The 26312-nt window shown below is 35.3% G+C and overlaps 2 protein-coding genes and 1 long non-coding RNA gene across 4 annotated transcripts in view; all 3 read right to left on the bottom strand.

Moving 5' to 3' along the window:
- The window catches only part of LOC100247834 (probable 1-deoxy-D-xylulose-5-phosphate synthase 2, chloroplastic), a 46440-nt gene extending 24444 nt beyond the window's left edge, over positions 1 to 21996 (bottom strand). The window contains exons 1-10 of one of the 2 annotated variants that reach the window (XM_002271549.4): positions 21715 to 21958; positions 21245 to 21439; positions 20923 to 21087; positions 20621 to 20771; positions 20239 to 20510; positions 19866 to 20139; positions 19449 to 19756; positions 18962 to 19243; positions 18577 to 18861; positions 18144 to 18444 (exon numbers count right to left, since the gene is read on the bottom strand). In XM_002271549.4, the coding sequence (XP_002271585.1) occupies positions 18292 to 18444; positions 18577 to 18861; positions 18962 to 19243; positions 19449 to 19756; positions 19866 to 20139; positions 20239 to 20510; positions 20621 to 20771; positions 20923 to 21087; positions 21245 to 21439; positions 21715 to 21837 (2208 nt within the window). In that variant the 5' untranslated portion in view covers positions 21838 to 21958 and the 3' untranslated portion in view covers positions 18144 to 18291. Of the gene's footprint in view, positions 1 to 18143; positions 18445 to 18576; positions 18862 to 18961; positions 19244 to 19448; positions 19757 to 19865; positions 20140 to 20238; positions 20511 to 20620; positions 20772 to 20922; positions 21088 to 21244; positions 21440 to 21714 lie in introns of those variants that run through there. The other variant, XM_010658498.3, reaches the window with a different exon arrangement.
- Positions 11630 to 12054, bottom strand: LOC132254671 (uncharacterized). The gene is made up of 2 exons (XR_009466973.1): positions 11941 to 12054; positions 11630 to 11842 (listed from the first exon to the last, which is right to left on the bottom strand). It is a non-coding gene; the product is annotated as an uncharacterized LOC132254671 (long non-coding RNA).
- On the bottom strand, positions 12827 to 17613 carry LOC132254630 (uncharacterized). The gene is made up of 9 exons (XM_059740640.1): positions 17528 to 17613; positions 15348 to 15416; positions 15199 to 15256; positions 14297 to 14713; positions 14063 to 14209; positions 13844 to 13969; positions 13332 to 13751; positions 13100 to 13237; positions 12827 to 13012 (listed from the first exon to the last, which is right to left on the bottom strand). The coding sequence occupies exons 1-9, from the start codon at positions 17611 to 17613 to the stop codon at positions 12827 to 12829; spliced, it is 1647 nt and encodes a 548-aa protein (XP_059596623.1).
- Positions 21997 to 26312: the final 4316 nt, after the last annotated feature.

The following is a 26312-nucleotide window of genomic DNA, read 5'->3' as shown; positions in this document are numbered from 1 at the left end:
GAAAACCTTCACACCAAAAAGAGCTATTTGATAGCATTTATGGACTCTTTCTATCATTGATCCAACCTTGCAAACTATTCCGCCATGATATGAGTTTGGGTTCAAAGTAGTCCTTTTATCTGAACAAAGTTGAGTTTTGGTTGTTCAAAATGATCTCCTTCTCTTTCCTACTTTTACCTTTTATTTTTTATATTTTAAAATTGTACTAAATTTACATACTAATTTAAAAAAATACAAATAAAAATAACAAAATGGCTCGTTCAAATAATAGTTTCAAAACATGCCTAAAGTGAATATATGTGGGTCGTGGGCTGCCATCACAAATTTTCTTTTCATAGCTTTCACAGAATGAATTGAAGGTTTTCATACTAGAGCAAGCCATTCTTAGTGGACAATTACCATCCATTTTTCTATACAAGAAATGTGATTGTAATTGCAGAGCCAAAACAAAAAATCTTTTACACTGCAATCTGCATATACATTAGATTTTCTCTTCTACAACATTAATTTTTAAAAAGGAAAAAAAAAAAAAAGCATCCATGTTATCTGCTTGTATGAAAGAATAATCCTTTTATGTGGAAGAGTTCCCAAGCAAGCATCATCTAAGAAGAAAATGAAGCTGGACTTAATCCAAAATGGCCATGCAAAACTCACTGTAATAAACACCCTTACCAGTTTGCTAAGCAGTGGGGTCAATTTTTTGTTTTCCATGGCATTCAAACACACAAGTCACAGTAATAATGGTGGCATCATAAAGCAAAAAAATGTGGTTAATGGGGCATTGTGCTAATAATCCAATTTTTTGTTCGCCGAGGGAAGCCAGGCCAAAACCTCACCCTGATACCAAATGATGCAGGACCACATATACTACTAAGAGCTTAAGCTAATTGTGGGTAGAGGTAGCCCCACATATAAGGCCCAACCAACGTTAGTAATCAGCCGATGTAGGACATTGGATTTCCGTCCATACTACATCACATTAAAAATAGGTATTATCTATAAAAATAGATTTTTCCCTAAAATAAAAAAGATCAGACATTCAAAGAAATGAAAAAATATCAAATTCTGTTAGAAAGCAAAATCAATATGATTTCAAATGCTATGCAAAGCATAGATGGAACATTTCATGGCACATCTAAAACAATGCCCCAAACATAGAATCATATAAAATGACTGAATCTGTATTTTGTATTCATTAAAACCAACTGAATATAATATACCATCCACAACAGAACACAAAAGACCAAAAAAAGGGAAAACAAAAGAAAAGAAACGAGAAAATCTCTAGAATTGGATTATGTGCCTTGGTAAGTGAACCTCAAATATGCTTCACAAAACCGAGTCAAATGGAAAAACTTAAGTAATTGAACAAAAGAGATGTTAATAGCTGTGATAGAAAAATGACTGATCAAACAAGGAATCTGTTATCCATTTTTGTGGGGTTTGTATAAAGAAATCCCTTAAGGCTCCTTTTGGTTGCTGAGAAATATAAGGAGAATAAAGGAAAACATAGAAGCTAACAACAGTCAATTCAACATGCAGACCACTAAATAAGATTAAATTATTTAGCTATGATTTTTGAGGTGGTTAATTACTTACATTCTTTTTATGCATGGGAGATTAAATTAACCAAATAAGGGATACAAGAATTTTTACAATAAAACCCCTGTACTAATTATGGAGATAAAAAACCACTCTAAAACTTTTAATATAAAATCCAGTATTTAAGATAAAGTTACACAAAATGAGTTCATAACTTACCCCTAAGATTTACTTTCCAAAACTTACAACTTGATCCATGTCCATGACACAACAATTTCCTATTGTTCTAGTGAATTCTTCTTAGCAACACTAAAGGGATGTTAAGTTTTATAACTTAAGATTTGAGCTTTGAATCTTCATTGAGAGATTAAGAATGACAAGGCAAGTTAGGTTGAGTCTTTCTCAATGTGTCCAACCTTAAATGGGTTAAAGGAGGATTTATATAGGTCTATAAGCTAAGGAGTTCGGTATCTCAAATTCCCAACAAGAATACTCATGAATTTTCAAAAAATTATCTATTATATTCTAGCAGATTCGAGATAACTGCTTGAGTGCACTTACCCACCACTCAAGAGCCTTGGGCATTTGAGCATTGGATAAGTGCTTGAGCGGTTCTAGTACTTAAGTGCTACTTCCACCACTCGAGCGTCCCCTGTTTTTCCAAAGCATTAATTTAAACATTTTTAAATAAAAAAAATACATCAATCCATTTGAACCCTTTAACCACCTACCTTACAACTAAACAGACTTTAGTAAACTTACTTATGACTTTTTGATTACTCCAGTGTTATGATGATATTATCAGCAACGCTGTTCCCAAACATTCAGTATCCAATAAGAGAAACAGGAATGTAGACCAAGGCAACAACAATATAAGCAATAATCACCTCTTTCTGTCCACATAGATCCCTTGGAAGGCTTCTAAGGGGTGGAAGGAATTGTTGCTTGGATCTCCAACACCACGTTGTGCCCAGCATAGACAAATGCTACATCACCCAAAGTGCTAAAGAAGGTGAAGACTCTTCCAGTTGTGGTCGAAGTTGTGAATCAATTTGAATAGAGCTCAGTGTCCCTAATAAGGCATAACCGGTCGACCGGTTATCCTCAACCGGTAGACCTTTCTGCTCGACCGGTTACCACAGGCCATTTCTTCATGCATTGGGCAAAGTGGCCAGTGGCTACCGGTTGCAAAACATTTTGCGACCGGTTGAGGGTGTTCCTCGACCGGTTGACACTGCCAAATTTTTCCCCCATAACCCAAATGGGCACATGCAACCGGTAGCAAAACAAACTAGTACCGGGTGATGCAATGCCGCAAACGCTTGCAACTGCCCAAGTTTTATGGGAAAAAAATATAGTAGGCTGACCATATTCGTAGATATTATAGTAGATTAGACCAAGGGAGGAGAATACATACGTTTTACGAGGAACCAATACTCAATATAACCTTCCTAACGCATGATTCTTCTATGCTTTTGATGGAAATAGTCATAACCTTCCTTCTGCCATCTTTAAACCAGGGATTTCCGACTCAATATTTAAAAGACAAAAATATTCATGGCACCCAAATGGGAACCTAAATTATGTGATGTCTACCAACAATTTAAAATATACAGAAGAAGCTTTAAAGAGATGAAAATAACCTATATATCAAGAGCTATAAACAAACTAAGATAGGTATAATATATACATGTAGAGGAAAATACATCATCCATATACCATCATTTGCATTGAGCGAATACATTTACGCCATTTATGTGAATGGCCGATGACAACATCCATAAGTAATACGAGAAGTCATAATAACAAAAGGGCATTTATATTAGCCAAATGTCAAAAAACAGAAAGAAATTTTAATAACTATAAAACTAGTACAAAATGTAGAAGGGGTCATTAATGGTCTGGTCCATGAAGCGGGAAGTGGGATCGGAAGAAGACCATCATCTCATCATGCTGGCGTCGTATAACTTGCATACCCTCTTTAACTTCCTCTTGTAAACCATCAATGCGATTCTCCAGAGATGTCAACCGTCGGTCATTGGCTAATACAATCTCCTCCAAGCGGGTACCAAGGGACTTAATCTGGGCATTGAGGTTATCTAATGCCTCAGAGTCGTCCGGTCTAATTAGTGAAGGATGATTTGTTAACGCCCTAGCTCTTACACCACCTGTTGACGGTATTTGTGTGACATTTGCTTTTGCATGAGTTCTTCCCTGTACATCCTGATCTTCGTATTCTTCATCGTCGGAGGGCCCATTGTCTGAAGAGACATCAACCTCTGAGGGGGGAACGGAAGACTTCCTTGCCCATGAACCATCTTTCTTCCGTACAAAATGCATGCGCCGAAGTGAAGCCCGATCATATGTATCAAATGATTTGAGTTTTTTCCCGTCTTTCTCATTGCGCAAATTGACATCGAAGTACTTGACAATCTTTGTGATAAACATGCCATAGGGGAGAACTGAATCTTCGCTGATTGAACATGCTTTCATATGTTGGAAAATTATGTAACCAATATTAACCTTTCTTTCTGTGAGAATGCTGTCAACCAAAAAAGCCTCCAAGAAAGATGCATCATCGCGGTGCCCTCCTTTAGGGATGAAAATGTACGATATCATGTGATGTAGGATACGACTCAACACAGTCAACAAATGGGAAGTTGGTCTATCAGCTCTCGGGTAACCACATAGCCTCTGTAAAGCTTCTGCAGGTTTGAAACCTTCTACCCTTGGCCACTTCTTAGCTTCATACAAACAAACCCCTTCGTTTGGAATCTCTAAAATCCGACAAAGTGCAGCAACATCAAAAACGATCTGCACACCGTTAATCGTGGTAGTAATGGGTCCTTCGTCTTCGAATGTCATATTGGAGTAGAAACATTTCACAACCTTGGGATAAACGAACTCATTGACGGAAACAATCGGAAGCCAACCCATTCTCGCGAAAAGCACATCGAAATGGAAATAACTGAGCTTTGCAAAAGCAATGTTCCTACTCGGGATTACGGTCCGATTCACAAAGTGAAGATGAAATCGTTGGGCTAGGTCAGGGGTTGCGAACATAGATCGATCAAAGGTGGCCTTCTTACGAACCTCCGGACTTGCTTCCACGGCCGGACGTTTACCATTGTTGGGGGTGCGTTTTGCTCCATCGGAGGTGTTGTGGGTGCTTTCGCTTGGTTGTTGTCGGTCGGAGGTCTTTTTGTTGGTCCCGCGCAGCCTTGATACCGCCGGCCTCTTCCCTTTCCGACCGGGTGAGGATGCTTCGACCTCGTTTTGGGGGCATGAGTATTCAGATGGGCTTCAGCTATTGCGTGAGGATGAAGAAGACTGAAGTGGAAGACGGACGGGTTCAGGTCTCGCGCGAGGATGAAGAAGAATGGAGTAGAAGACAAAGGGGTTGGGGGTAGAACTGGTTTGAGCATCGGTCGACCTTCGTGGAGAGGCATCCAGTTTATGAACTACTTAAATTTTAATTAACTTAATGTCTTACATTATATTTGCTACACTTTTAATGTAAAAGTTTCCATATGAACTGATTAAACCTATAATGGATTAAATGAATAAATATTTTGATGTACCTTAAAGAAATTAATTGAAGTTAATTTCACAAAATTTATATTAAGGAAAATAAAATATGAGAACTTAAGTTAATTAAATCAGATAAATTAACTAATCTGTTTGATAGGTACGGTATAGTCTAATGAACTCACTAAGATATAGTCACACCTAATAGATTAAAATTGTAATTAACTAACATATACTACCATAGGGGCATCAAAATTAATTATGGTTGTATGACAAAATGTTCGAATAAGTACGATATACCATGGTGAGTGAAATAAATTAATGAATCTGAATTTATTTAAAATTTCCATAAGTAGAATATCATAACTTATCTCATTTTACGTAATTAAGTGTAATTAACCTACCTATCTCATGTCAAGGATATATTATGAAGCATTAATTAACAATAAATTACGTTAATTCATGGAAAAATATAGTGTAATGAACTCACTAAGATATACTCAGACCTATTAGATTAAAATTGTAATTAACTAACATATACTATTATAGGGGCATTAAAATTAATTATGGTTGTATGACAAAATGTTCGAATAAGAACGATATACCATGGTGAGTGACATAAATTAATGAATCTGAATTTATTTAAAATTTCCATAAGTAGAATATCATAACATATCTCATTTTACGTAATTAAGTCTACTTAACTAACCTTTCTCATATATAGGATATATTAGGAAGCATGATTTTTTTTTAAAAATACCGTTAATTGATGAAAAAATATAGTATGTAGGAAACGGTATCAAAACATAGTTACAATAAATTGGCTAAACAACAGTAACAAATGTCAATATTATCAATTAAGTCCATATCTCCCCTTTATATTTTCTTAAGTTATACAATTATCCATTTGCAATGGCTGTAAAAAATAACCACATTAGGCTGACTTTCCCAACTGATATAAATGTTATATTTAATGGCACCTAAAAAACTGATGCAAATATCTAAACTATCAACCACTAAGTGTACCATTGTGGTGGTAGGTTTTCAACATGTGGCAGCCTATTAAAAAAGGTAATAACTCCAGCAACCAACCACATACATATCTTAGTATATATTTGGGGGAGTTTTAGTATTGTAAGAACCTTAGCATCTGAACGAGGGCTGCTAGTTGTTGGAGAACAGGTCACAAAAAACATCCAAAAGACGAATCTTCAGCTCAAGCTGCATCACACTTGGACCTTCCATTTTAACGGTATGATCTTTAACTCAATAAATAATAGGTAAACAAAGCCATAATACATTTTTTTAGCTTAATGCATTCATCTTTGAAATGGATGGGGGAATATTTCGAAAACCTAATAGTGATTTTTAAATGGTATGTATTGATGTTAAAGAGTTTGGATTTTGATTGTCTAAAGCACATTGTTAGTAATATGCATCAATGATCTGTTGAACAGTTGAGATTAATTTAGTTAATATAAGTGAGTAATGTTGGTTGTAAAAATCACAACATCATCAAAATTATAGGGTAATACATATTCAAATGACTTAAAAAGAGAGAATCAACCTTAAGAAATGTGTATTATTGACTCCCAATATGGGGTAAGTTTGGAATAAGTTTGGCGGTGTACCCAAAAGCAATTAGCCTAAATAGGGCAACCTCCTTAGGCTAATTGTTTCCGTGTTCTTTTAGCCTAAACCGATCCATGTTTCCGTGTTATTTTAAAGAAAGTGGATGAGAGGTATTAATTATTGTGACTAACAAACTCCTTGAAGATGGCAACTAAGATTAAGGTTGGAAATTTTGTTAACATAGTATGCCTAAATAGGGCAACATTATAACGTTTTGATAAGGAATGAAGGCCTTAATGAAATCAACAACGAAAAGAAACAATTAGCTAATCGGTTTAAATATTAAAACAGTGAATACCGGATGAGGAATTTCTCAACCGGTTGAGAAAATTCCTCAACCGGTAGCAACTGGTTTAAAAAATACACACCCGGTTGAGCCATTTCCTCAACCGGTTGAGCAAATTCCTCAACCGGTTGATCAAATTCCTCAACCGGTTGATCAACTGGTATCAACTGGTTGATGTTTTTTTGTACCAGTGCCTACCGGTTGAGGAATTTCCTCAATCGGTTGACAAAATTCATGATCCGGTAGCTACTGGTTTATAAATTCCACATCCGCTCGACCGGATTACTTCGACCGGTCGATGGTCGATGGATATTCTGAACCGGTAGAGACTTAAAAATGTTGTGAACACCACCAAAATGCATCCGGTGAATTTGTTGGGGAATTTTTTAACCTTATTTATGTAATGTAGATGATGCAATCGGTGAAGGAGAAAACAATCAAGCGGGAGTTTGAAGTGAAGGAGGAGGACGTCGTCAATGACGATGCATTTATCGGTGGCACTTACGACATGGGTGGAAACGGTTTGAAACAGAAGGTGTTGAAGGGTATTTCAGATGAAGAAGTCTACAAATTGCAATTCGATCGCATAGATGAGGCTGAAACATTTTACAACATGTTAGCTAGAGTAGCCGGATTTAGTATTCGAAAAGATGATTTGAAGCGAGACAAGAATGGAGATATAATATCTCGAAAGTGGGTGTGTTCTAGAGAAGGGCAGCGAGCGACAAAGTTTATTGAAAATGACAAGCGACAGCGTGAGCCACGATCATTGACTAGGGTTGGATGTGAAGCTGCATTTCGTGTAGGCTTGAATAGGAAAGATGGAAAGTGGATTGTAAAGGAATTTATAGGAGATCATAATCATAATTTGGTCGATGCTATCAACACACAATTCATTCGGTCTCATCGAACAATAAGTAATCCCGATAAGGCACAAGTTGATGGTTTGCGTAAAGTAGGTGTTAAAACCACACAAATTATGGACTATATGGTAAAACAATCAGGGGGACATGAGCACGTCGGTTTCACACAAAAAGATATATACAATCACGTTGATGCAATGCGTAGAAGTGAAATTAAAGACGGTGATGCAGAAGCGACATTGGCTTATTTGTGTGGAAAGGCAGAAATGGATTCTTCATTTTTTTATAAATTCAACATTGATGAAGAAAGTCGACTAGCAAATTTGTTGTGGGCTGATTCAACTGCTCGAATGGATTATGCGTGTTTTGGAGATGTCCTAGCATTTGACACAACCTATAGGACAAATGCCTATAAAAAGCCTCTAGTAGTGTTGGTCGGTGTTAATCATCACCATCAAACTGTTGTATTTGGTTGTGCGTTATTGATAGATGAAAGTGTTGGGACATATGAATGGGTGTTGGAGACATTTCTTGAAGCAATGATGAATAAGAGACCCATATCTGTTGTAACCGATGGGGATAAAGCTATGCGTAAGGCAATTAAAAAAGTATTACCTGATACGTGTCATCGATTGTGTTCATGGCATTTGCAACGAAATGCATTCACGAATGTGCATATTAAGGACTTCTCAAGCATATTTGCAAGGTGCATGTTCATGCGTGGAAATGAAGAAGAATTCGAAAAGGTTTGGCATGAAATGGTTGCAAATTTGGGACTTAATGAGAATCGTTGGGTGACCGAGATATATGGGAAACGTAAAAGATGGGCAGAGGCGTATTTACGTGGAAATTTCTTTGGAGGGATGAGAACCACACAAAGGTGTGAGAGTATGAATGCATATCTAAATAGATTCTTAAAAATTCGCTTGCGACTGTATGAGTTTGTACAACAATTTGATAGAGCCATACTGAGAATACGGAAAAACGAGGCAAAGGCAGAGTTCGAGTCGAACAATTCTTCACCCGTATTTCAACCAAACTAGCCATACTTGAAAATCATGCTGCGACGGTATACACAAAAGAATCTTTCCTTAAATTTCTTGAGGAGATGAAAAATGCTGAGTTATTCTTTGTGGTTGGTGTTGTAAGTGATCATTCAATGCGGGCATACACATTATCTAAGTTTAGACACCCGAACTTAAATTGGGAAGTACAATTTTGCCCGGATATTGTAACATTAAAATGCTCATGCATGATGTTTGAGTCAATTGGCATCCCATGTTGCCACATGGTGGTGGTTATGAAGGTGGAGTATTTGGAAGAGATTCCACAGTCATGTATTATGAAGAGGTGGACAAAGTTAGCAAAGGTGTATACAAGATCAGTACCAGTGAATGAGACGGATAACAACATGGATCGGTTTGTACGATATGGTTCATTGAGTTCGATGTGCAACAAGCTCTCCTACTTTGCGTCAGATACGTCATCTTCATTTATAGAGGCCAAAAATGAAATACAAAATTTGACGGCGAGAATGGAGGAACTCTATAACTATAATTTGAAAGGGAAGAAAATAGCATCAGATGGAGCGACAGGTACTAACCAAGTTCGTGATCCAAATATTGTGAAGACTAAAGGGAATCCAGGCAAAGTGGCAATGAATGTTCAAAAGGGAAGACGATGCAGTCGTTGTAAAAGAGTGGGTCACACAATTCGAAAGTGTCCACAAGCTACAATCCCTCAAAATGCTCAGCCGGGTTATATGGTATGTCATATTCAATACAAATTGCCCCTAAGATTAATTTTTGTAGGTGTGCTAACATAAATGACTAACATAATTGTTTTGATGGCATTATGAATACGTAGGAGGAAACTAATTTGTCTTCCCAAGGTGACATTCAAAGGGAAATGATGCCTTCAACAAATTCATCAGTTGACATTTTTTCAACCTTACATGTATGTACAATAGGCTTGTTATATAATTTCCAAACATTGATAACATATAATTCAATAATAATTGACAACACTTAATTATTGAAACATGCAGGGAATGTTAGGGGAGTAGTTGCCGAATGACCCATCTGACATGTACATAGATTGGGGTGAACTTAATAATGTAAGATCAGAATGAAGAAACACTTTTGACATAAATTTCAGATATGCATTATTTAATGATTAAGTTTAATTAATTGGAATGGAATTGGGTAGCTGAAAAAAACAATGAAATGTGCATGTGCAGATAGCAGGAGTTCAGCAACATGAACAAAGTATGTCAACACCATGTGAAGGTGGGAATCCAAACAAATATCCAAATGAAAAGGATATGCAACCTTTTTTTTATTCCTTAGCGGAGTAAGGGATGGTAGGTATTAAATCAGTATTTATATTAGTTGACGTTATCACTTCCACTAATGTGTACTTTTAACTTAACTATTTAATGAAAAGTTTGAATTTTGATCAAGAGTCAAGTTGATAGATAGAATGCAATATCCTCTACATTTATAATTTAATTGATAACAAGGGATAAAATGATTGGTAAATGGAGAAACCGATTCATTTATATCATGTCGAAAAAAACGGTTAATTATGCGGAATTAATTAAATTCAATTGTGGTTAAAGTTTGACAATTAGGTGGTTATGAGTTAACTATAGGAAAGTAATATATATGATGTAATTAACATGAAATAGGTAAATTTAGTGATTTTACTCAAAATGGGTAAATCGTAGTTAGGTGAATTGTAATGCCAGTTTCCATAAATTTCAAACATTATAATTGAACTTAATGGTACATTGTCGAATGTTTCCATAGTGAAAAGTTATTGGTACAACTCATAGCATACCCTTTTTTGTGCACAATAGCATTGTAGGAGGAAACCGGTTGAGGAAATTCCTCAACCGGTTGAGGCATTTTTGACCAGTGGCTACCGGATGAGGATTTTCCTCAACCGGTTTAGAAACTTCCTCAACCGGTAGCTACTGGTTAAACAAATCCTCAACCAGTTGAGCAAATGGCCATCAACCGATTGAGGTTTTTTTGACCAGTGCCTACTGGTTGAGAAAATTTCTCAACCGGTCGAGGAAATTCCTCATCCGATAGCCACTGGTAACAAATGCCTTAACCGGTTGATCAACAGGTTGTGTATACCCGATCGACCGGTTCCAGCCGTCTTCGTCCGGTTGACGTTTCCTACCCATAATACGCAACCGGTTGAGCAAATTCCTCAACCGGTTGATGCCTATCTTCACCCGGTTGCCACTGGTTAAAAAACCATGAACCGATTGAGCAAATTCCTCAACAATTTGCTATATTTGTCAACCAGTTCCCACTGGTCAAATCATTCGTCAACCGGTTGAGACAATTTCTTCATTGATCAACCACTTTCCACAACTGAAAATATGAGGAATGTTCTCAACCGGTACGAATAATGCGTATGCCTATGAAAAGTGGACATAAATAAATCGTTGGACTGGTTCTTACCGGCTGAACGGCATTCGTCAACCAGTGTAGGAATGTACTAACTATATATTGTTAGTATAGATAAATGAATATTTACAGATCTGATTAGGTTAAAGATCGTACAAAATCACACATGTCGAACATGAATGATACCAATATATTACAATTTCATTTTGACGACCATATTGAAAGAAGATTATTTGGATATTGAATAAAATGGACTTAATCATTAATAATGTATGGTCATCGAAGCTCACAACTTCCCAATAAACATGACAATATGTGGATATGGAAATGATAAATAGTTGAAAAATAAAAAATATCATAATAATAATTTTTTCATTGCTCGTGTCGACGTCTTTGTACAAACAATAGCCACAATGGTTTGTTTTTCTCTATTTCCCTCGTGTAAAACTAAATCACATGCTATTTCTCGACGTATTTTCATAGAATTACAAAAGTCGGAGCTCGTCATCGGATCACCATTTTTGAATCTCTGCATATGTCTAATGACATGCACTCCACAGTCCCACCTAAGAAAGAGAAAAGAAAAACAAAACAACTTATTCAATGGTTGTCTAATTATACCTCAGGAAAAGAATAGTAATGTGAGTTATGTATTCATACTAACCCATTCTCTTGGGTCGGAATCGAAGGAGCCCAATCAATGGAGAATTGGAAGACATCTTTCCCTATGTCAGATAGTTTGAAGAACGTTTGACAAAATTCAACCTAATTTATTATGAAAGTGTTAATAAATATGGAAGAGGAAAAAATAGAATAGAAGAAAAATATAAACATGAAAGCATACACTGTTTTGACACTCTGAAACCGGAACTTGTCTCTATTCTTCGATCGTAATGAGTCCAAAATTTGGGTATGAGAGTTTTTGAAGTCAATGACGCACAGATACCAATGACCAGGGCATTCGTCATGCATTGGAATAAATAGTTGTAAAGTTAGAAAAACAATATATATGAGTTGGGGCAAAAAAAATCTACTATATTATAGGTGAAAACAATATCTATTCTAAATTTCATATATGCAATTAAACATTAGAAATAATTACTAACCTTCTCGCAATCATCCAATTCACTAATGTACTTACTAACGATGGATGTTTTTCTATCGAAAAAAGGATGAGGGCTCCCGCACAAAATCATTTGCTAATAAGAAAACATAATACGAACATTACTATATTGTACTTAATATGTAAGTAAACAACAAGAGAAATATGAGCTTACTGAAAATGTCGTGGGAAGATAGCATCTTATACTTCGTATGCCTATGAATTGTCTTTCAAAATAATTTAGCTTTGAGGCTTCTAAATTTATTACCTGTTGTTGAACAATAACTTCAATAAATTTATTTAACTAATATAGGATGCATTTGATATAAATGAAGTAGGTACTTACAACATCCATCAAATTTTGTCTAGGACGTAAGCATGCAAAATCTCCACGAACTCCATGTTCATGACCAAAGTCAATAAGAAGCTCACTAAAATAATAATATGTTCAACCAAACTTCAGTAAATTGGAAGCATATGAAGGCAAAAATTGTAACAACACATCTATGAATGTTCTAGACGCGACAAACCTTTTTGACAACGCTTTATTGAAAACATAATCAGCGACAAGAGATTGAAGTACATTGAATGATTGAGTATCCACCACGTCTTCACGAATGGACATGGGGATTGACTAATTCGAAAACAAGACATAATTATTAACTACATATGTTAAGTATCAAAAAATAAGAACAATGATATTAAACTATTTGTATTATACCTCTGATGCTTCACGTTTTACCATCTTCCTTGATTTCTGTACAAACGGGGAGACCTTGAATTTACTTGGTTTCCTCTCCCTTGATGAACGTGTTTTCATGACATGATTAGGATAACCACATAGTGCTCGTAATGGTTCCTAATATGGAAAATGTCAGTAATATACATCTATTAACTATGTAATGGTTAAGTAGTTGTAAAGAAAATAATTTTTTCTTTTATATGATACATACCTTTCCATAATCTCTTGTACTCCTTTTGATTGGAAGTGGTAAGATATTTTCATTTTCGTCTGGAATGATATGCACTTCAATTGATGTAGCACATGCATCTTCATTCTTTTCATTCAAGTCCTCGGTGCATAACTTGTCATTTGACAAAGTGTGAAGATAATGTTCATTCACATTCATATTGTTCGTATCTTCCAAACTTCTCTCGCATGAGAGGATGTCATTCTTCGTTCCTTCCTCGTGCATTCTCAAAGGTTTTCCGCTTGACCTAAGGAAGAGACCTTTCACTTGAGTATAATTCTCCTCAAATTTAGCCAAAATTTTATCACAACTACTACTACTTGCACCATAAGCCATATCAAGTATATGTGTCTTTAATTGTTGAAAGGTTTTATCCATCTCCATTAACTTCCCACCATCAACCTAGTGATATATACGAACGTGATTAATAACATCATAATACAAAGGTTCAATGCTAATATAGATAGTCACGATGAATATTGTAAAACACTTACTCGTTTAATAACATCTTTGTTTAGATTGGATACAAATTTCTCATCGTCCTCATTCTCACTCGCCATTGTCGTTGCATTTCCATCAACACAATCCCTTATCTCATTTTCTATCACCCATATTTTGAGCTACAATATATTCATCAAAATATAATACATATCAGATTTTAAATCACTAAAAACTTAAATCAATAGTAAACGACTTTCAAAACTATAACTTACATCCTCATTTGCATATCCACCAAGTTTTTTCAATCTTCGTTTCCTGTCCAATACTTCATCATCTCCCCAAGCAGTAATCCGAGGAGAATGTCGAGTATATAGCGGTAGGAATTTCTCTTCAAAGGATATATGCTCGTGGTAGAATAACTACGAGTATATTTGACATAGATATATAGTTAGTTCATAAATTATATTAAAACAAAATCGTATTTCACTATGATGTAAATTAATTACCATTAAAAACAATAAGCAACCGCAAACCCCACTTTGTTGTTTCTTCTTAAACTCTTCAATCCCGTGCACAAGATAGGACAACACAAATTCTGCCCAATTCATCTTCTTTATTGAATCGATGTCTTCCACAAGATGTAAGAAAGAGCGATTCACAAAAAGCTTCATTGTTGGGCACAATAATGCACCCAACACAAATAATACAAAACGAACTTTAAAATCGTTTCCTCCCTCTTTATCCTCCCTAATTTGATTTTCTAACATCACTAATGGCAATCGCCCTTTTTTATCACAATATTTTTTACATAAATCATTCTTATGACCAACATCTTTGTTCATGCCAATCTTGAACCCTCTTGCCCTCAATCCCATAATAAATTCAACATCAATGAGGGATAATTTGATACAAGTATTATACAACTGTAACATATAAGTGTTCGGATTAAAACTATTTATCAACCAAAGACATAACCCATGATCAATTTTCCTACATCGAAGTTGCAAGAGGCTACCAAATCCTATTTCTTCTATGGCTGCCTTTTGCTTTGGTTCTAAATTTTCAATCACTCTAATAACTCGCTTGGGGGAGCATCGAGTCTAAAGATATAACTGAAAAGATACACAAACATCAAACATGTTTACATTAATATAATTTCCAACAAATACATAAGTAAAGAAATTAAATATTCATTACAAAAAAAAAATTACCTTTGGAACCACACCCTTTTGAAGTGAATATTGTTTTGAACTTTTTTTGGACTTTGCCATGAAATTTTCTTTTTCTACTTTTGAAAGTGCATTCCACTTCTTGCCCAATTTTTTCCTCAACTACATTAATTGCTCACATAATTTAAATTCTTATTTTAAAATGTAATTATATTAGACGTAGCAAAATTACTCCTTACATCATCATTTATCTTGACTCCTTTATCCTTCTCTTTCATCATGGCTAATTGATCATTACTACAAAACAATTTCAAACAAATTTAACAATAACAACCACAAAAAATACATTAAAAAACATATTATTTTACATATTTCTATTTTGCCTTACTAGTAATGTATCCAAGCGCCGATAGGCCTCTTTGGATTTCTAACAACTGCAAGTCCATCACGTTCACTCCTAAAAATTAAATCAAAGCATTTAAGTCAATGTTTATAATATGATTTCAAATATAATAAATCAAACATACTTTCACCACCACTACAAAATCCTCCCTAAATCTATGTACATTTTAAATGGTCACAAAATTAGCATATCAATCTTTTTCAATCTCCAATTATGGATCTAACCACATTATTTTCATTAATGTCATCAATCCATAAATCTCACAAAAACCATGAAATATAATCGCTACAATATTGTAAAACACATTATCAATACTCACATTTTTTTCTTCTTCTTCTTCCAGCTATGTCTTCAATTCGGGTCTTCAAACCACGAAATTTAAAAGCCGAAAACACCCCTTAAACAAAATATAAAATATGAACAAAATACAAGGGTTATGGATAGGAGAGAGGGAGCGGGAATATCGTACTCTTTACTTCAAAACCCGAAAAAACCCCAAATATGAAAACTAAATATGGACATAATCAAAGGGGATACTAAAAAAGCCAGAACTCAAAAAGATGTCCCCCGAAACAGCTACAATATCTTACCCGAAAACACCCAATAACACAAAAACATCCAACAATACACAAAGACAACTTAAAGCACCTGAAAATAACAGTCGATGGAGATACCTGAGAAGAGTCGAGTATGGAGAATAGAGGAAAATATCGGGAAACTCCGTAAAAAATGGAGAAAAAAGAAACTCGACTAAAGATTAATCGTGAGAGGGGTCTCTATCTCCTTCTTCAGTGCTTTCTTTCCCCCATTTCTTCATTGTCTCGCATTTGCCTCTTAGGTTTCTTCCGAAGATAGGATTTCCTTTTTTTTTCTGGAGTAGATTGAGAGAGGGTTGTGAATGTGGAGACGGGCTGGTGATAAATTTGGCACTAGACACTACTTGAATGAAGAGAGGAAAAAAAAGGAAACTAGACCCGGCTGTCGAGGATGAGTGGAGATCAGAGCACGGGGACACAACCGACTATGGAGGACAAGACGGCCGCCTATGGAGGAGTGTGGAGATGAGAGCACGAGACACAGCCAACCAACCTATGGAGAAGCGTGGAGATGAGAGCACGAGACACAGCTGGGGGAGATGAGAGCACGACACAGCTGGAGATGAGAGCACGAGACACAGCTGGGGGAGATGAGAGCACGACACACAGCTGGAGATGAGAGCACGAGACACAGCTGGAGGAGAAGACGCTCAGCTATGGAGGAGAAGAGAGGGGCTGAGAGGGGTTCAAATGAGGAAAGAGAGGGAACAAACGGGAAATGGGCTGAGACCGGAGACAACAGGTAGCCACAGGTAGCCAGTTTTTCCTTTTTTCATTTTTTTTTTTTTATTTTCAATGGCTGAGATTAAAACTATTGCATCCAACGGCTACAAAAAATCTGAGGTATGGTACCTCCCTCAGCACCATAGAACTTTCCCCTTAGAAAAGATAAGCTTGCATAGAAGTTGAAGCCACATGATAGAAGACATGCTCAACTCATTATCAAGAAAAGGATAGAGATTATGACATTTTTGTATGATTAATATAGACGGATTAAAATTTTCAATCTGGAGAGATGGGTATGAGTAGAAATTAAACATGAAAAGGAGTCTCATTCTGTGTTGTTTCCATGTGATTCACGTTCATCAGTGTTGTCAAAATGCTAGTGCTATAGTGCAGTCGTGACAGAGACGATCGAGTTTGGAATATTGGGCAAGCTCACATGCCCAAAATTGAACTCAAATTCTTCTTTTTTTCTTCTTTTCTTTCTTTTTTATATTGAAATTTTTTTGACAGATGGAAAGGGAAAAAAAATGAAATTTTATAAACTTAAAACAACCATCTTTAAACTAGTATTCGGAGGCTGTTGTAAACCACTGAAGTTCTTCAAAGACTCATTTCTAGGAACTATTTTTAAACTAGTATTTGACTAAATGTATGTATCATCTGATTTTTATTTTTATTTTGTTTTTCATTTTTCTTATTTTTTAGGGTGTGGCATTGTTAATGCTCAAGCATTAGGCAGTTTAGTTGGTAAAAACTAAAGCAAAAGAATGAGAAGACTACAAGATCCATTTTGGAAGGAAGGTTAGCATTGTTGAGGGGGAGAACTGAAAGAGCAGCATTTACCTTGAGAGGAGAGAACCGCAATAGTTTTTACCTCCCGTGATAAGTGCCTCATCAGAATCTCTAGAAAGCTCAACCCACATTGCCATTGCCGCCCTTCTCCTCCAATCATCGTTGTTGCTCTTCTCTACCAACTGTTGCTATTGTCGTGGACCACCACCAACCTTCCCACACCACTCTTCATCAGCTATAAAGGGGCTAAGTTCCATTTGACCATCTCTCTTCTTCTTAAGTAGAGATCTTAGGTGTGAGATGAGAGAGGCAGTGAGCAGAAATTAAAGGAAGAAAGGGTCCCTTGGGGCTTGGGTGCTAAGGGTCTATTTAGTTATTTAGTTGTGAGTTAAGGACCTAAGCTAAGGCTTGTGGGCTAGCTCTTTGGTATGGTAGGGCCTTTTCTACTTTGATCTATTTAATACTATTTTATACATGAGCAGTTAGTATTTTTTTGATTTCTTTTGTCTTCTCATGAATTATTTGGACTTGTTTTTTATTGGCTATATTACATGGGCTTTATTGGTTTCAATATTTGGTGCGATATGGACTTGTTTGTAAGTTGAATACTTTGATTGGAGACATTTGTGCTATTTCCCAGCTGCAATTATTTATTGGAGACTGCAGATATTAAACATTTCGGTATACATAACCTATAAATTACATGGTTTAATTTCTTGATTGGGGGCGTTCTTAGAAAATCGATCCCCTGGCTATTTACAAAGCAGTAGAAACAAGCGATAGCCCTCCAAAGGCAGCAGGAGCCCTTTAATGACCTATAGTTTGAGGAGGTGAAGGCTATCCTTGTTTTCACCTATCAATGAGAGAACTGTGGCAGCAATATGCCTTGAACTGAGCCCAGCCTCTTCAACCTGCTCTGTCTGAGATCCATGGTTGATGTATCGGTCCGGGAGCATCATAGGCCTCCACTGCACCAAGGGAAACAATATCAACTTGAGCAGTGGTTTCTTTTGTATATAACTCTTAAATTCTGTTTGCCCATCAATCATTTTTTTTCATGCATGAAATTGAAAATAAGGTGTTATAAGAACCTTACATACCTTAAGTGTTCCGTCGAGTAATCCATTCAATCCCAAGAAATGGGAGACATGAGAGCTGAATCCTCCAATAGATCCTTCTTCAACAGTAATGAGGACCTCATGCTCTTGAGCCAGTTGTCTGATCAAATCTCCATCAAGAGGCTTGCAGAATCGTGCGTCCGCCACAGTCGTGGAGACTCCAAGGACCTGGAGAAGCTTACTCGCCGCTAAACAGTTTTGTACTACAGTTCCGTAGCCCAGAATTGCCACTCTGCTTCCTTCCTTTAGCACCCTTCCCTTACCAATCTAGGTTCCAAATTAATGTGAGTGAGAAAACAATTAATATAAACATAAGATATGCGAAGGCAGGAGTGAAAACCAACACATATCTTTAGTATATTAGTACCTCTAAGGGGGTCCCTTTGTTATTCTGTGGAAGAATGGAACCTATGCCATTTCCTCTGGGGTATCTAAAGCAGCTGGGCCTGTCATCAATGGCTGCAGCAGTGGCTACCATATGCATGAGCTCACTTTCACAGGAAGGAGCCATGACCACCATATTAGGTAAACAAGCCATGAAAGTAGTGTCAAAGGCCCCGCAATGGGTTGGTCCATCCGCACCTACAAGGCCAGCCCTGTCCATTGCAAATCTCACTGGAAGCTTTTGAAGATCTACATCATGCGCCACCTGCACCACCACCACCAACACCAACACCTAGCTTTTGAGTTAAATCATCAAAGAATTTAGAGATTACTTGTATCTATAAACTATTGAAGTATTGTATTATAATGACAAATTTGAGTTATGACATCTACATATTATATTATGCTATTATGCTCTGTCTCCCTACATGTCTTCCATGAACAACTAGCATATGGTTGTATGTATTTACCTGATCGAAACCTCTCTGCAGAAAAGAAGAGTAAATAGCACAAAAGGGCTTGAGGCCTTCAGTAGCTAGACCAGCAGCAAAGGTAACAGCATGTTGCTCTGCAATCCCAACATCAAAGCATCTATCAGGGAAGTGTTTCTGGAATAAATTAAGTCCAGTGCCTCCCCCCATAGCAGCATGGATTGCTATAATGTTTTCATCTCTCTCTGCTTCTGCAATTAAAGACTCTGCAAAGTATTGGGTGTAGGAACGAGTTTTCGATTTGGTCTTCAACTGCTTCCCGGACATGGCATCAAATTTTACAACACCTACACAACAACACACACTACTATGAGATGAATGTTACCAACGTGAAACTTTCATTTTTTTTTTTTTTTTTTTCTAATGAATGAAACAAGAGTTGTTAAGTCCACGCACCATGCATTTTATCGGCGGCAACTTCAGCGGGAGCATACCCTTTTCCTTTCTCAGTGATAACATGGACAAGAACAGGTCCTGGTGCTGGCATAGCCCGAACCTTCTTCAAGATATGAACAAGGTCTTCCACATTATGGCCATCCACTGGGCCAATATAGTAGAGTCCAAGTTCTTCAAAGAGGCAAGCATTAGAGCCACCCACCATTCCTCTCATATATTCATCCACTTTGGCGGCAATTTCATGTGCCTGGCCTCCCACTTGCTTAGTAAAACCCTGTTGATGGATTGAAAAACCTTAGTCTCTGGAAGAAAAGAAAAAAAAAAGATACAAACAGCTTCTAGTTATATGAAGTGGTATGAGGAAATTACGCACTTTTGCAGCTTCCCGGAGCTGACGAAACTTTCTACTTGATTGTAGATTCGTTAGGGCTTTGCTTAGAGCTCCAACAGGAGGAGCAGGGCCATCAACAGTGGCGGTGGGTAGAGAAACTTGCCCATTGTCGTTCAAGATTATGATAAGGTTTGAATCAAGATAACCTGCATTGTTCATTGCCTCATATGCCTGTCCTGCTGTCATGGCTCCATCCCCGATCACTGAAATCACATGATTGTTCTTCCCTAACAAGTCTCTACCAACTGCCATCCCTGAAAATCATGGAAAAAATGAAAATTGAGAAATTGAAATATCAGTTGGCTTAACTTCATGTAGTCCGAAATAGCCTAATGATAAATAAACAGCTGAATTCGCACTTTACCTAAGCCAGCTGAAATGCTAGTAGAACTATGGCCAGCTCCAAAGGCATCGTATATACTTTCATCCCTCTTGGGGAAGCCAGCAAGCCCACAAGTCTGCCGGATTGTGTGCATTCTTGATCTCCTTCCGGTCAAAATCTTATGCGCATATGCCTGAAAAACACCAAAATTAACTCCAGTCACCATCAATATCGGAACCAACCAGTACTAATAAAACCAATGGTGAATCCTTTCTAGCTAGCTCTGATTTGAACAGGTGACAGCTATACTTAAACAAGTAAAAGGGAAATATTCAAGGGCTCACCTGATGCCCCACATCCCAAATTATTCTATCATCGGGCGTGTTGAACACATGGTGAAGTGCAATGGTTAGCTCAGCCACTCCTAAGCTTGAGCTTAAATGCCCACCAGTTTTTGACACTGTATAAACAATCTCCTCCCTCAGTTCAGCAGCCAACGTCTCAAGCTCCTGAAATCACAGATTTTAATTAAAAAAACAGACACTATAAATATCCATTTCAAAACATTAATTAATATTCCATCATGTGTCGTATATTACACATTTTCTTGGCCATCAAAAACGAAAAAATATATATATAGAAATATTAAATGGAAGATGAGTTTACCCCAATGGAGAGATTCTTCGTATGAATTGGATAGTTTATGGTATCTAGGACTGGAGTTGAAGGTTTTTCCCCAGAGAAATTGAGGGATCTTGTGAACCTTGGATTCCTTCTTGCTTGCTGTTCACTCCCGACCATTGTGTTCTTGTCCTCACTTAAATTGTTGTCCTGGGCAGCAGTGATCATGACACTATTGGACTGGGGAGCAAAATGAAAATAAGTAAGTTCACTACAGGCTAGCTGTATATTTAATTATATACACAAACAATCTCTTTGTGGCCATAAAAAATAAAGAATTTGTACTGGTACTGTGTACTACTCTACTCTAATACCCAACCTTAAATTTCTCCAATGGACAGCCAAAATACATCTAGTTTTAACTTTGGAGGATGCTATTTCTATGATATTCTTTGTCTCCAATGCTATTTCATTATTATTAAAAGCTGTGTGTAGGAAAGAGAGAAAATGAAGACCTTTGGCTTGCTGTTTGGACGAGAAGTAGCAGTAGTTGCAGTGAGCCGGCTGAGAGAAGGCGTCCTGTCTTGAGAAGAGAGAGTTGGGCAGAAACAAGTCCTCAAAACACCACAAGAAGCCATTGTTTTATCTCTGAAAATTGAGTGGTAATAGATAAGAAGATGAAAACGATCCTAAAGGTTGAAGAGGAAGAAGAGGCCGAGGAAGCAGGACGAAGGTAGAAAGAGCTTGGGGAGGAGGATGAGAATATGGAGGGCTTTATAAAGAAAACAAATGTGCAGAAAGGTGTGAAAAGGAAGTGGGGTCACTGGTCTGGCACAAGGTTTTTTTAAGGGCCAAGAACTCCCACGTGTTTTTGGTGTATGATTAACCAGTTTCTGACCACCACCAACCCATATAGTGGACAAGCTTCATTAAATCTTACAGGATCTGCTACTTCTCAAAATGTTTGTTTTAAGTAGTTTATTATTGATTCGTTTGTATTCATTATTGATAAGGATGTGCTGTTTAATTTAATTTATTCTTTAATTATAAATCACGTTCCTAAGATTTTTAAATTAATAATTATTTTCTTTTTAAAAAAATAGAAAAAAAATTAATAATTGTCACAAACAATAATAATAAAAATTGGTTTCTATGTATGAAATTTTGTTCAAAAAATCAATTATTGATAATAGGTATTACCACATGAAAACTCACATAAAAAAGATATCTCGATTTTCATTGAACAATTGAAAAATAATTATAAAAAGATAAACGATTTTTTATTAGATAGTCCATGGCTTGCCGCATCAATATATCACATTGTGTTACTAATTAATCTATGATTGAATCAATAGTTGTTTGAAAAAATCACTACCCTCCTTTCAACATTTCTCTCCATGGAGTGATTATTTTGACCCAAATGTTTCCTATTAATACTTTATTTTCATCCCATTTTACCTAGAATTCCCTTAAAAACTCCCTCAATCTCATATTGCTCCATTTTTTTATGGCTCCGTATTGAAGTTGTAGATCTACTATATGTTAAGGAGTGTGATATATATATATATATTGAATTTAAATCCTATAAATTCAAATTTTTAGGAAAATCAGTTTTTCAATACGGCATAAGAGCTTGCTTTGATGGGAGTTTTGACTCAAATTCAGTTTCTATATACCACTCCAAAAGTGAATATGAAGCTGTAGGTGAGGAAAAGAGTTAAAAAGTATGATATTTATATCGGACCCTCAACAACTATTTAAGATATGTTAGTAAATTAGTAATATTATAAATTATAATTATAGTTTAATTTAAATATTAATTGAAACTATTTAATCAATTGAATGTTAATATTTGTTTTGCATTAAATTTAATTTAAATTCATTGTTTATGATTTGTCATTACACTTAGAATTCATTGTGCGTTCATTATTTTAAGTATATAATGCAGTTTCATGATTTGTCATTTATACCTAGACAAGGAAATAATAAAATCAACTCTTACGTACACACGGAGTGGGCCCACCTCTTATTACTTACCTTTACCATAGGTAGTAAGTTCAAGTAATCCTGTTATTAATTAATTTTAATTGTTTCAAAGGGAGATTAATAGAAAAAAAAAAGTTATTTATTTATTTGTTTAGTGAGGTATTTAAAAATCAATTAGAATGCCGACGGAAATTTACTTAGCGGAAATGATTTTCAAAAGCCCAATCCTTAGAAAATATGAGCTAGCTAGCTTGGAATTTGAAACCACGTGATATTGAACTATGGTATATTCAGAATATTAATCCATCTAGGTTAGCATAGACAATCAAATAAATGTAAATTCCCTATCAACCATCTGAGAAGACCGGCCTTTATCGACCAAAGGGTTGGGTATGAGTAGAAAATATCAAAAGGAATCTTGATTTATGTTGTTTTCATGTGATTCACGTTCATGAGTATTGTCAAACTGCCATAGTACTGAAGTTGATGTAGCTATTTGTTTTACATTTTACACAGTACATCAATATGGTCTTGGTCTTGAATAATTTTGGAAGGGCCGAAAGAGACGAGTTTCTAACTGGGGCCATGCAAGCAAGTTCACATGCCCAACAACCATGTCTATTTATTTAGAGGTTGTTGAGAAATATCAAACTACTTCAAAAGGGTTTGGATTGATTTTATCTTATATGGGGGTTGAACCCATGGGTTTAAATTATTTTATTTATTGATTTATTATATAGAGATTAAATAATTTTAAAATAAATAAATAAAAGGTATTAGTGGGTATGTAATTTTTGGGGGAAAAAAGTGAAGCTTGAAAAAGACCAAAAAACGAGTGGATAAAATGATCCACGTACAAGAAGGGAAATAATAGAGAAAGAAGCAGAGGTGTCGTCAAGTCTTGAGCATCATGGAGAAACCCCAAATTTCTCCTCCAACGTGGCTCGCATGTTGTGAAAATTGGTTTCGACAAACTTTTTATTATTTAAAAAAAATCATAAAACACGTTTAATACCTAAAAAAAATAAAGATTATTTTTAAGCATAAAAAATAATTTAAAATAAAATATTATACATAAAACTATGAAAAATAAATTAAAAATATTTTTTATTTTTAATATTATAAAACATGGTTGCAACAATTTTCAAAATACTTTCACAACTATTTTTGAAAAGTTTTGGATAACATATGGAAGGTTGAATAGAAAGGAAAGTTTTTTTGTTTGTGTCCAACCATAGTGATGTCTCTTTTATTACCCATTAATGAAAAGCCAATTCGAGTAGTTGTCATGTTTTAAATGCATGTGGTTAAGACAAAAATGCATACTAATTAAAGCATGATATTATAACATGCATGTATCTCCAATTTGGAAATTAAATTAAATAATAGGCATGAGGATGAGGTGTTGTCGATTCAATTAATTTGATGGTGTGAAAGACCTATAAGAGAAAAGGTTCATGAAAGAGACATCCATATATTATATAGGGGTCTAAGGTAGTGATATGGATGATTATCAAATTGATGGATTATTCTAATAGCTACAAATCTATGTTTTACATTTTTTTTCCATTATAATTAACGATAGTGAGTAAACCAAGGATAAACCAACCCTTACCAATCAAATTTAAAAATTACTCTTCCTTGATTTCAAATAAAAATTTATCTTAGAGGGTAAATTACAAAACAAACTCAGAAATTTTTAGCCTCTCCCAATTAATTCTTGAATATTTCTTGAAACAATATTAATCATAAATTATGTCCAAATATCAAATAAATTTTCTATGGAGATTTCTCAAATAAATAAATAAATAATGAAGAAATCCATGGATAATTAATAAACTTATATATTTTTAAATTATTTAATCTTATAAACAAGAGGGAAAAAATGAGTAATAGATTTGAAGAAACATATATAAATAATTTATAAACTTTAATTTTTTTTTCTTCTATATTATCTTCTTTTTTTTTCTTGTTATATTTTTCCCCAAGTTTTTTCGGACAAGAAATTTAAAGCTTTAATGGGGTTCTACTAGCATAATTTATCAACTTTTAATATATCTTTTATTTTCCTTCATTTTTTCTTTCCTTCTACTTTTCTCTTATATTTTCTTTCCCTTACATTTTCCTTCAAATTTTCTGGAAACCAAACATAACCTTAAATATATTTCATTCCTATTAATTTAAAATTTCATCAAATACACTTCTTATCATTTTCATTGGTTATTTTCATTCATCTCTCTTATTTAAATTAAGAGAGATTTATGACGAGGGTTAATAAAAAACTTAGGAAAATGTGAGTGAAATTAACCCTTAATTTTGAATCTCTTAAAAGTTATTCGTCCATGCATCTAATTTATTTTGAGATTATGAATCATATTTGGATTCTGAGTATCTAAATAATTGCTAAATGCTCAAAAAGGAAATCAAATCAAGGATTAAAAACCTGTTCCCCTACATGATTATTATAAATGAATGGATTTTTTATTTCGCGGTCCAAATCATTCCAAGCCTTACCTTCACCCATCACTAAATTTACGGTTGAAAATTCATTTAGCTTGTGCAAATCTATGGTCTCTTTTCTCTTGCTTGCACAAAGATATTGGTACCAACCATCTTATCACAACTTTTGAACCAAGAAAATATTTGTCATTATCAAATATGAATTTCCACACAAGGTTGACAATTAAGTTGACCTTTAAGCTTTTTTTAATTAATCTTAGTACTATCTATATATTTTTCAAAAGAATGAATCGACCTCAAATGATGAAGTTCATATAAAGTAAACATTTTAATAGGCTGGAAAATACAGATATTGTTTACTTAATATGACACCAAGTAAAGACTCCAGTTACATTTAATTGTAATTTTAGTACATGTTTTATATTACATAATAATATAGGTGTATTACCATGGCCTAATTTCAAAAGAGTTTGGGTACATCTATATATGTAGAGTTATGTGTGGCTTTTGGGAAGCACTTTTATATATATATATATATATATATATATATATAGTTATTAGGGGTATAACTTGAGTAGGTCAGTCGGGTTGATAACTAACCCAAGTCTGACCTAAATTTAGAAACAATCAACTCCAGTTCAACCCAACTCGAACTCTAATCCTGAGG

The sequence above is a fragment of the Vitis vinifera genome, chromosome 11 (genome assembly GCF_030704535.1).
Source record: "Vitis vinifera cultivar Pinot Noir 40024 chromosome 11, ASM3070453v1".
Classification (NCBI taxonomy): Eukaryota; Viridiplantae; Streptophyta; class Magnoliopsida; order Vitales; family Vitaceae; genus Vitis; species Vitis vinifera.
This window is presented reverse-complemented; position numbering and strand designations above follow the sequence as displayed.

Bases quoted from the DNA above. Each gene is read 5' to 3' on its own strand.
- LOC132254630 (XM_059740640.1), bottom strand. From the start codon at position 17,613: ATGGCAATGTGGGTTGAGCTTTCTAGAGATTCTGATGAGGCACTTATC. The intron at 15,257-15,347 runs GTAAGGCAAAAT...ATTGTTTTGTAG, and splicing joins GGCGCTTGGATACATTACTA to TAATGATCAATTAGCCATGA. The intron at 13,238-13,331 runs GTATGTATCATA...TTTCCATATTAG, and splicing joins GTACAAGAGATTATGGAAAG to GAACCATTACGAGCACTATG.